General features: G+C 44.9%; 1 protein-coding gene across 1 annotated transcript in view; it reads right to left on the reverse strand.

Moving 5' to 3' along the window:
- Positions 1-522: 522 nt before the first annotated feature.
- The window catches only part of LOC138674665 (beta-1,3-galactosyltransferase 1-like), a 77,848-nt gene continuing 66,027 nt past the window's right edge, over positions 523-12,343 (reverse strand). Inside the window, exon 2 of the mRNA XM_069762479.1 lies at positions 523-1,613. Within this exon, the coding sequence (XP_069618580.1) occupies positions 657-1,613 (957 nt within the window). The 3' untranslated portion in view covers positions 523-656. The remainder of the gene's footprint in view (positions 1,614-12,343) is intronic.

Here is a 12,343-nt window from a genome sequence, read left to right on the forward strand (position 1 = left end):
GGAAACTTGCACCAAAGTTGTTTGGACACTGGGTTTGTTCTTGACTTCTATATTATAGTCTCTCTTGTCATCCGATCCAACTATCGAGTGTGACAAGATGAAGTGTGATTTTTTTTTTCAATGTTAGTTCATGACTAGTGAGCAAGTGTGCTCGTTACTCGAGTTTTCCGAGCAGCTCGGGTGTTCTCCGAGTATCTTGGGCATGCTCGTAGATTATATATGTGTCCCAGCAGCTGCATGATTTGCGGCTGTTAGACAACCTGAACACATGCACGGATTGCCTGTTAAGAAATCCCCACATGTATTCAGGCTGTCTAGCAGCCGCAAATCATGCAGCCGCGGGGACTCAAACATAATCTACGAGCATGCCCAAGATATTCGGAGAACACCCGAGCATGCTCGCTCATCACTATTCACGACCACAAGGTTCTGCTCAATGCATGAAAATGATGTTCCACTACATCTGCATGCCTCTTGTGTTATAGTGAGGCATCAGTCCTGGAAATCTTTTTTTTTTTTAATGCTGTATTAGGTATTGTACCTCATAAGAGCCATTCGATGGCACACACAGTTCTCATGGGTATGGGTCTGTCATATGAGACCTCTGCAGAGGATATATCTATGTATTTGACACAGTGATTTGCATGAAGATCAAGTCAATTCTTGCTACAAGTCTCCACTGCTACCGAAAAATCAGGCCAAATGTTCAACAGTTCCTTTGGAGTAAAGCGGTGGACGGTGACGAGCCTCGTGAACTTACACCTGTCATAAGAAACGCTTTCTCCTATAAACCATTTTTCTGAAAGTTCAAAGATTTTGACTCCTAATTTTTGTAAACACATTCCTACGAAAACATCTTCAAAAGGGAATATCTGCATACTTGCTGCCGCCAAGTATATCTTTTTTGCCATGTCCCCAGAAAAAACATACCCTGTTCCCGAACAGAAGGGTGGGTAGAACTTTTTGGAGTAGGTTTTGGTGGACATGTACCATTTATTGTCCTTTTCTCTGTGCGGTAAACCATTATGCACAATCATCCCCGTAAAAAAGTTTTTCTTGGGTGAACTTTGAGGCTGCAAGATTCTGTCCACTAGAAACCAAGGGTTGAAGAACATATCTGAATCGATTTTCATGATGTAATTTACTTTTGGACACAAACGACTGGCCCACTCTATGCCCATCAAAGTCTTGATTGTCAAGTTGTAGTAAGAGTCCAAGAAGTCTTGCATTATGATGTCATGAAACTGGTGACTTTCTCTGATCACTTTCTCATCGTGACTCTTCGACCTTCCCAAGAGGAAAAGCCTAATGATATGGACATCATTGACCAAAGATTCATTGGCCCAGGTGTTCCGCAAGATGTTTCTGGTGTGGACCTCTTGAGGAGCTGAAGGAATGAGCAATAATAAGAATGGTGCCCCTTCTTTACATTTCTCCTTTTCTTCTAAGACATACGGATAAAAGGGGGTGATGGCCCTCTGAGGAACCCTGGAGTAAATCTTTTCATCTTCAGTCCTCCAGTCACATGTATATGCAAGAATTAATACAACCAATGTAACAGATAAGAAGACTATCTTCGAGCAGACAGGAGGAATGGGCAACTTGGCGGCTTCCTGTGAAGAATAATGGATAGATCAATTAGAACTTCTCATTCTTGGAGATATTTCAATCATCCCATAGTTCACATCATCAATGAACCAATACATCCAACTCTACTACATAACATAACTCTAGAAATATTTGTCTTGATTGGCACTGCTTTCCCATAATGGCATGGAGATCTCTTTGGACTTTATTGTTTCTTTTCTCTAATTAGATGATCTTCATCAAAAACGGGCAACTCAATTCCAACCTGAAATATGTAGCAATCTTACACAAATAAAAAAAAACCTTTTGATATAGAGATCTATCACCTCACCGTCATTAGGAAACAAAAACCCATTTTTTTCCTATACTTTTTAGATGTAGGGTTCTCCCCTGAACCCGGATGGGATAACAGGAAACATTTAGTGTCCCACTTTCCTCCTATGTATCCTGATCTTTTCATTTAAGCACAATTATAACCAACTCCATGCTGCCACATAGTGCACAGGTAACAATGCCCAGTTAATAAACCCAAGGGCTGTACAAAATTTATTTCAAAATTTCATATAAAAGTATTGAACTCCAACCTCAATGACCTTCAAGGACCTTTTTGTGCTGACCTGGAATGCTGGCTGTGAATCAGACCTTTTCACTAGAAATGAGTGAACCAGCTCAAGGCAATCAAATTTGTCCTACATTTTGCAAAAAAATTGCCTGAATTCAAATTTTTTTAATGATGGCGCTGGAAGGGGATTATGTGACTTTATGACGTCGGCGCTAAAGGGCTGTGCTGCAGGGAAAAGGTGAGGGCCAGGTGAGGATAATTTTTTTATTTTATTTTGGTTTTACTAGTTTATGATGCTGCGAGTCTCTCTAGCCATATTCTAAGGCTGCGTTTACACGTCCGTTTACGGATCACAGTGTACTGACCAACTGTGGAACTCTGACCCAAACTAACAGTCTCATAGGCATACAGTGGCTTGCGAAAGTATTCACCCCCTTGGCTTTTTCCCTAGTTTGTTAGAGCCGTAAAAATAAAAAATCAAATTTTTTCACAAAAATGATCTTTTCGCCCCCAATTTTTTATTTTCTCAAGGGTAACAGGAGAAATTGGACCCCAAATGTTTTTGTCCAATTTGTCCTGAGTACGCTGATACTTCATATGTGGGGGGGAATCACCGTTTGGGCACATGGGAGAGCTCAGAAGGGAAGGAGTGCCATTTGGAATGCAGACTTTGATGGATTGGTCTGCAGGCCTCACGTTACATTTGCAGAGCCCCTGATGTACCTAAGCATTAGAAACCCCCACAAGTGACCCCATGTTGGAAACTAGACCCCCAAGGAACTTATCTAGATGTGTTGTGAGAACTTTGAACCCCCAAGTGTTTCACTACAGTTTATAACGCAGAGCCGTGAAAATAAAAAATCTTTTTTTCCCACAAAAATTATTTTTTAGCCCCCGGTTTTGTATTTTTCCAAGGGTAACAGGAGAAATTGGACCCCAAAAGTTGCTGTCCAATGTGTCATGAGTACGCTGATACCCTATATGTTGGGGTAAACTCCTGTTTGGGCACATGGGAGAGCTCGGAAGGGAAGGAGCACTGTTTTACTTTTTCAACGTAGAATTGGCTGGAATTGAGATCGGACGCCATGTCGCGTTTGGAGAGCCCCTGATGTGCCTAAACAGTGGAAACCCCCCAATTATAACTGAAACCCTAATCCAAATACACCCCTAACCCTAATCCCAATGGTAACCCTAACCACACCTCTAACCCTGACACACCCCTAACACTAATCCCAACCCTATTCCCAACTGTAAATGTAATCCAAACCCTAACCCTAACTTTTGCCCCAACCCTAACTGTAGCCCCAACCCTGTTGTGAATTCTGTTGTCAAGCTCCCTCCTGTGGTCATGAATGGTACTTCGGCTGGTTCTGTCCATGGGCTTCCTCTGGTTGTTGTGAGTGGAGCTGCGGCTTCTGAGTTTCCTTCCACAGGTGACGAGGTTAATTCGTTAGCTGGCTGCTCTATTTAACTCCACTTAGATCATTGCTCCATGCCACCTGTCAATGTTCCAGTATTGGTCTAGTTCTCTCCTGGATCGTTCTTGTGACCTGTCTTCCCAGCAGAAGCTAAGTTCCTGCTTGTTTTTCTCTGGTTTCCTATTTTTCTGTCCAGCTTGCTATTTTGATTTTTGTCTTGCTTGCTGGAAGCTCTGGGACGCAGAGGGAGCGCCTCCGCACCGTGAGTCGGTGCGGAGGGTCTTTTTGCGCCCTCTGCGTGGTCTTTTTGTAGTTTTTTGTGCTGACCGCAAAGTTACCTTTCCTATCCTCTGTCTGTTCAGTAAGTCGGGCCTCACTTTGCTAAATCTATTTCATCTCTGTGTTTGTAATTTTCATCTTTACTCACAGTCATTATATGTGGGGGGCTGCCTTTTCCTTTGGGGAATTTCTCTGAGGCAAGGTAGGCTTTATTTTTCTATCTCTAGGGCTAGCTAGTTTCTTAGGCTGTGTCGAGTTGCATAGGGAGCGTTAGGAGCAATCCTATATTATTAGTAACTATCAGAACACCACAGGAATAGATCAGTGTACAAATGTCCAGAGACTGACACTAATAGTAAATGCAAAAGTTTATTAAACATATACAAGGGGATCAATAAATAGCACACATGGAAACAGGGGTAACGGACACTCCCACAAATAGCACTGGCAGGGAAGGGGCATGTAAACCAATACAGAGAGACAGTAAATATTTATACCCAAGCGTAAAAAATATCCATATTGCACAGTGGCCAAGTCTCCAGTACCATACCTTATCGTATCACAGGTTCACATACGTGTTCCCGCCCTCCCCGACGCGCGTTTCGGAAGCGTGGAGACTTCCTTCCTCAGGGGGCATGGGACCACAAAGAGCCACCGCCAGATAAAGGCATAAACCGGAAGTGTGCGCCGGCCGGCCAGAGAGGCGCCGCCTACCCGCGGCCGGCGCACACTTCCGGTTTATGCCTTTATCTGGCGGTGGCTCTTTGTGGTCCCATGCCCCCTGAGGAAGGAAGTCTCCACGCTTCCGAAACGCGCGTCGGGGAGGGCGGGAACGCGTATGTGAACCTGTGATACGATAAGGTATGGTACTGGAGACTTGGCCACTGTGCAATATGGATATTTTTTACGCTTGGGTATAAATATTTACTGTCTCTCTGTATTGGTTTACATGCCCCTTCCCTGCCAGTGCTATTTGTGGGAGTGTCCGTTACCCCTGTTTCCATGTGTGCTATTTATTGATCCCCTTGTATATGTTTAATAAACTTTTGCATTTACTATTAGTGTCAGTCTCTGGACATTTGTACACTGATCTATTCCTGTGGTGTTCTCTTTGTGGACTTCAGTGTGTCCGTATACGTCCTGTTATATACTATGGGTTATGTCGATTACTATGTGGTGTACTAACATGATGTCCCATAGTTGTTTGTGGTTCCTTGCTTATTATTAGTAACTATCAGGTCATTCCGTGTGCTCTTAACCACCAGGTCCATTATTGTCCTTACCACCAGGTCATAACAGTACAGGTGGCCCAAAGTATTAATGCATCTCAATAGAGGGATAAGAGAAGTTCTGAGACCATTTTTTTTTCTATGCAGTGTGTTTTGTCTCTCTTTTCCCCTTTACCTCTGGGTGGTTCAGGATACAGGTGTAGATATGGACATTCAAGGTCTGTCCTCTTGTATATATAATCTCACTGCAAGGGTACAAAACATTCAAGATTTTGTGGTTCAGAATCCGATGTTAGAGCCTAGGATTCCAATTCCTGATTTGTTTTTTGGGGATAGATCTAAGTTTCTGAATTTCAAAAATAATTGTAAATTGTTTCTTGCTTTGAAACCTCGCTCCTCAGGTGACCCTGTTCAACAAGTGAAAATCATTATTTCTTTGTTACGTGGCGACCCTCAAGACTGGGCATTTTCCCTTGCGCCAGGAGATCCGGCATTGCGTGATGTTGATGCGTTTTTTCTGGCGCTCGGATTGCTTTATGATGAACCTAATTCAGTGGATCAGGCAGAGAAAATCTTGCTGGCTCTGTGTCAGGGTCAGGATGAGGTAGAAATATATTGTCAGAAGTTTAGGAAGTGGTCTGTACTCACTCAGTGGAATGAATGTGCGCTGGCAGCAATTTTCAGGAAGGGTCTCTCTGAAGCCCTTAAGGATGTCATGGTGGGATTTCCCATGCCTGCTGGTCTGAATGAGTCTATGTCTTTGGCCATTCAGATCGATCGACGCTTGCGTGAGCGTAAAGCTGTACATCATTTGGCGGTATTATCTGAGCATAGACCTGAGCCTATGCAATGTGATAGGACTTTGACCAGAGCTGAACGGCAAGAACACAGACGTCGGAATGGGCTGTGTTTTTACTGTGGTGATTCCACTCATGCTATCTCCGATTGTCCTAAGCGCACTAAGCGTTTCGCTAGGTCTGCTTCCATTGGTACGGTTGTTATGAATAGGTAATTCAGAACCACATTGGACCTTGAAGTTCAGAGCACACAAAGTGACCTGACAATAAGTAAAAAACATAGGACGAGCTCTGAGACGTGGGAACTCTGCTGACCGCAATCCCTAATCCTATCACACCACACTAGAGGTAGCCGTGGATTGCGCCTAACGCTCCCTATGCAACTCGGCACAGCCTGAGAAACTAGCTAGGCCTGAAGATAGAAAAATAAGCCTACCTTGCCTCAGAGAAATTCCCCAAAGGAAAAGGCAGCCCCCCACATATAATGACTGTGAGTTAAGATGAAAGTACAAACCCAGAGATGAAATAGATTTAGCAAAGCGAGGCCCGACTTACTGAATAGACCGAGGATAGGAAAGATAGCTTTGCGGTCAACACAAAAACCTACAAACAATCACGCAGAGGGGCAAAAAGACCCTCCGCACCGACTAACGGTACGGAGGTGCTCCCTCTGCGTCTCAGAGCTTCCAGCAAGCAAGAAAAACAAATAAAAGCAAGCTGGACAGAAAATATAGCAACAAAAGTAACACAAGCAGAACTTAGCTTATGCTGAGCAGACAGGCCACAGGAACGATCCAGGAGGAAGCAAGACCAATACTAGAACATTGACTGGAGGCCAGGATCAAAGCACTAGGTGGAGTTAAATAGAGCAGCACCTAACGACTTAACCTCATCACCTGAGGAAGGAAACTCAGAAGCCGCAGTACCACTTGTGACCACAGGAGGGAGCTTGATCACAGAATTCACAACAGTACCCCCCCCCTTGAGGAGGGGTCACCGAACTCTCACCAGAGCCCCCAGGCCGACCAGGATGAGCCATATGAAAGGCACGAACAAGATCGGCAGCATGGACATCAGAGGCAAAGACCCAGGAATTATCTTCCTGACCATAACCCTTCCACTTAACCAGATACTGGAGTTTCCGTCTCGAAACACGAGAATCCAAAATCTTCTCCACTATATACTCCAACTCCCCCTCCACCAAAACCGGGGCAGGAGGATCAACAGATGGAACCATAGGTGCCACGTATCTCCGCAACAATGACCTGTGGAATACGTTATGGATGGAAAAAGAATCTGGAAGGGTCAAACGAAAAGACACAGGATTAAGAACCTCAGAAATCCTATACGGACCAATGAAACGAGGCTTAAACTTAGGAGAAGAAACCTTCATAGGAATATAACGAGATGACAACCAAACCAAATCCCCAACACGAAGTCGGGGACCCACACAGCGTCTGCGATTAGCGAAACGTTGAGCCTTCTCCTGGGACAAGGTCAAATTGTCCACTACATGAGTCCAAATCCGCTGCAACCTGTCCACCACAGTATCCACACCAGGACAGTCCGAAGACTCAACCTGCCCTGAAGAGAAACGAGGATGGAACCCAGAATTGCAGAAAAACGGCGAAACCAAGGTAGCCGAGCTGGCCCGATTATTAAGCTGGTCCGATTATTAAGGGCGAACTCAGCCAACGGCAAAAAGGACACCCAATCATCCTGATCAGCAGAAACAAAACATCTCAGATATGTTTCCAAGGTCTGATTGGTTCGTTCAGTTTGGCCGTTTGTCTGAGGATGGAAAGCCGAGGAAAAAGACAAATCAATGCCCATCCTAGCACAAAATGCTCGCCAAAACCTCGAAACAAACTGGGAACCTCTGTCAGAAACGATGTTCTCTGGAATGCCATGTAAACGAACCACATGCTGGAAGAACAACGGCACCAAATCAGAGGAGGAAGGCAATTTAGACAAGGGTACCAAATGGACCATCTTAGAGAAGCGATCACAAACTACCCAAATGACCGACATTTTTTGAGAGACGGGGAGATCCGAAATAAAATCCATAGAGATATGTGTCCAAGGCCTCTTCGGGACCGGCAAGGGCAAAAGCAACCCACTGGCACGAGAACAGCAGGGCTTAGCCCGAGCACAAATCCCACAGGACTGCACAAAAGAACGCACATCCCGCGACAGAGACGGCCACCAAAAGGATCTAGCCACTAAATCTCTGGTACCAAAGATTCCAGGATGACCAGCCAACACCGAACAATGAACCTCAGAGATAACTTTATTCGTCCACCTATCAGGGACAAACAGTTTCTCCGCTGGGCAACGATCAGGTTTATTAGCCTGAAATTTTTGCAGCACCCGCCGCAAATCAGGGGAGATGGCAGACACAATTACTCCCTCTTTGAGAATACCCGCCGGCTCAGGCAAACCCGGAGAGTCGGGCACCAAACTCCTAGACAGGGCATCCGCCTTCACATTTTTAGAGCCCGGAAGGTACGAAACCACAAAGTCAAAACGGGAGAAAAACAGCGACCAACGAGCCTGTCTAGGATTCAACCGTTTGGCAGACTCGAGATAAGTCAAGTTCTTGTGATCAGTCAAGACCACCACGCGATGCTTAGCTCCTTCAAGCCAATGACACCACTCCTTGAATGCCCACTTCATGGCCAACAACTCTCGATTGCCAACATCATAATTTCGCTCAGCAGGCAAAAACTTCCTGGAAAAGAAGGCGCATGGCTTCATCACCGAGCAATCCGCACCTCTTTGCGACAAAACAGCCCCCGCTCCAATTTCAGAAGCATCAACCTCAACCTGGAACGGAAGCGAAACATCTGGTTGACACAACACAGGGGCAGAAGAAAAACGACGCTTTAACTCTTGAAAAGCTTCCACAGCAGCAGAAGACCAATTGACCACATCAGCACCCTTCTTGGTCAAATCGGTCAATGGTTTAGCAATACTAGAGAAATTACAGATGAAGCAACGATAAAAATTAGCAAAGCCAAGGAACTTTTGCAGACTCTTCAGAGATGTCGGCTGAGTCCAATCATAAATGGCCTGGACCTTAACAGGGTCCATCTCGATAGTAGAAGGGGAAAAAATGAACCCCAAAAATGAAACCTTCTGAACACCAAAGAGACACTTTGATCCCTTCACAAACAAAGAATTAGCACGCAGGACCTGGAACACAATTCTGACCTGCTTCACATGAGACTCCCAATCATCCGAGAAGACCAAAATATCATCCAAATATACAATCAGGAATTTATCCAGGTACTCTCGGAAGATGTCATGCATAAAGGACTGAAATACTGATGGAGCATTGGCAAGTCCGAATGGCATAACTAGGTACTCAAAATGGCCCTCGGGCGTATTAAATGCAGTTTTCCATTCATCGCCCCGTTTAATACGCACAAGATTATATGCACCACGAAGATCTATCTTGGTGAACCAACTAGCCCCCTTAATCCGAGCAAACAAATCAGATAGCAGCGGCAAGGGGTACTGAAATTTGACCGTGATTTTATTTAGAAGGCGGTAATCAATACAAGGTCTCAGCGAACCATCCTTCTTGACCACAAAAATGAACCCTGCTCCCAATGGCGATGACGACGGGCGAATATGACCCTTCTCTAAAGATTCTTTTACATAACTCCGCATAGCGGCGTGCTCAGGTACAGATAAATTAAACAGTCGACCCTTAGGAAACTTACTACCAGGAATCAACTCGATAGCACAATCACAATCCCTATGCGGAGGTAGGGCATTGGACTTGGGCTCATCGAATACATCCCGGTAATCAGACAAGAACTCTGGGACCTCAGAAGGGGTGGATGATGAGATAGACAGAAATGGAACATCACCATGTACCCCCTGACAACCCCAGCTGGACACAGACATAGATTTCCAATCTAATACTGGGTTATGGACTTGTAGCCATGGCAACCCCAACACGACCACATCATGCAGATTTTGCAACACCAGAAAGCGAATATCCTCCTGGTGCGCAGGAGCCATGCACATGGTCAGCTGGGTCCAATACTGAGGCTTATTCTTGGCCAAAGGCGTAGCATCAATTCCTCTCAATGGAATAAGACACTGCAAGGGCTCCAAGACAAACCCACAGCGCCTAGCAAACTCCAAGTCCATCAAATTCAGGGCAGCGCCTGAATCCACAAATGCCATGACAGAATAGGAAGACAAAGAGCAGATCAAAGTAACGGACAAAAGAAATTTCGACTGTACCGTACCAATGGTGGCAGACTTAGCGAACCGCTTAGTGCGCTTAGGACAATCGGAGATAGCATGAGTGGAATCACCACAGTAGAAACACAGCCCATTCTGACGTCTGTGTTCCTGCCTTTCAGCTCTGGTCAAAGTCCTATCGCACTGCATAGGCTCAGGTTTATGCTCAGATAATACCGCCAAATGGTGCACAGATTTACGCTCACGCAAGCGTCGACCGATCTCAATGGCCAAAGACATAGACTCATTCAGACCAGCAGGCATAGGAAATCCCACCATGACATCCTTAAGGGCTTCAGAGAGACCCTTTCTGAAGATTGCTGCCAAAGCACATTCATTCCATTGAGTGAGCACAGACCACTTTCTAAACTTCTGACAATAAATCTCTATCTCATCCTGACCCTGACACAGAGCCAGCAAATTTTTCTCTGCCTGATCCACTGAATTAGGTTCATCGTACAGTAATCCGAGCGCCAGAAAAAACGCATCAATATTACATAATGCAGGATCTCCTGGCGCAAGGGAAAATGCCCAGTCTTGAGGGTCGCCACGTAATAAAGAAATAATGATCTTAACTTGTTGAACTGGGTCACCAGAGGAGCGAGGTTTCAACGCCAGAAACAGTTTGCAATTATTTTTGAAACTCAGAAATTTAGCTCTATCTCCAGAAAACAAATCAGGAATAGGAATTCTTGGTTCTAACATAGAATTCTGAGCCACAAAGTCTTGAATATTTTGTACTCTTGCAGTGAGAAGATCCACACATGAAGACAGACCTTTAATGTCCATCACCACACCTGTGTCCTGAACCACCCAAATGTCTAGGGGAAAAAAAGGCAAAACACAGTGCAAAGAAAAAAACATGGTCTCAGAACTTCTTTTTTCCCTCTATTGAGAAGCATAGTACTTTGGGCCTCCAGTACTGTTATGAATAGGTAATTCAGAACCACATTGGACCTTGAAGTTCAGAGCACACAAAGTGACCTGACAATAAGCAAAAAACATAGGACGAGCTCTGAGACGTGGGAACTCTGCTGACCGCAATCCCTAATCCTATCACACCACACTAGAGGTAGCCGTGGATTGCGCCTAACGCTCCCTATGCAACTCGGCACAGCCTGAGAAACTAGCTAGGCCTGAAGATAGAAAAATAAGCCTACCTTGCCTCAGAGAAATTCCCCAAAGGAAAAGGCAGCCCCCCACATATAATGACTGTGAGTTAAGATGAAAGTACAAACACAGAGATGAAATAGATTTAGCAAAGCGAGGCTCGACTTACTGAATAGACCGAGGATAGGAAAGATAGCTTTGCGGTCAACACAAAAACCTACAAACAACCACGCTGTTCTGTCTCCGCCATCTAATATTGTTACCCTGATTATTTGCTTGCATAATTGCAGTTTCCTCAGTATACAGTATTGATATATTCATGCCTTTATTCATCTGTGATGCTTTGGCTCCCTCTAGCGGTCAGAGTTATGTTGGCAGTTCAATCTTGTTTTTGTATTATCCATGTCTGATTCTCCTCCTCCTTTGCAATGCATTATGGTAGCTCAGCCTCCATTTCCCTCCATTTTTCCTTTCACTTTCTTCAGTCTGCCTTCAATGAAAGATGCTTCACTTCATCCCCCTTGCGATTGCATTGCCGGTATGTCTTTATGCTTCCTCTAGATATTTCTGCTCCATATTAGCCTAGCCTAGCCAGTTGTACTCCCAGTTCAGTTTCTAGCCTTCTAAATGTTATGCATAATGTATATCATGTGTATTATGTATCTGTTCTATACCATGCACTGATACTATGTATATCATTGTTCACAGTTTCACCGCATCAATATACCACTACGTTTAATAAAGCACAGACTCAACCACAGTCTCCTTATTGGACCCCGGTATAGCGGTTTAGCTGACTGTATAGCTACGTATGAGCCTGCCTCAGCTAGTGAGGACAGAACAGTGAAACGGCAATCATCCAACTGGTGGGATTCATCAGTGAAACGGCAGCCATCCAACTAGTGGGATTCAAGTCACCGGCTACTCAGAGACTAAATACAGCTACGGCAATCTCTGCACAGCCAAGCACTTTCCCAAGACACCATGTCTCACAAATCGCATAGGACAAGATCTGTTACTTCCGTCTCCTCAAAGACAACATCCATCAGCAGCGCTGTCGCCATTGCCCGCGCAAATGCTGAAGCTGCCAAAATACAAGCG

Source organism: Ranitomeya imitator, chromosome 4 (genome assembly GCF_032444005.1).
Source record: "Ranitomeya imitator isolate aRanImi1 chromosome 4, aRanImi1.pri, whole genome shotgun sequence".
In the NCBI taxonomy this organism is placed as follows: Eukaryota; Metazoa; Chordata; class Amphibia; order Anura; family Dendrobatidae; genus Ranitomeya; species Ranitomeya imitator.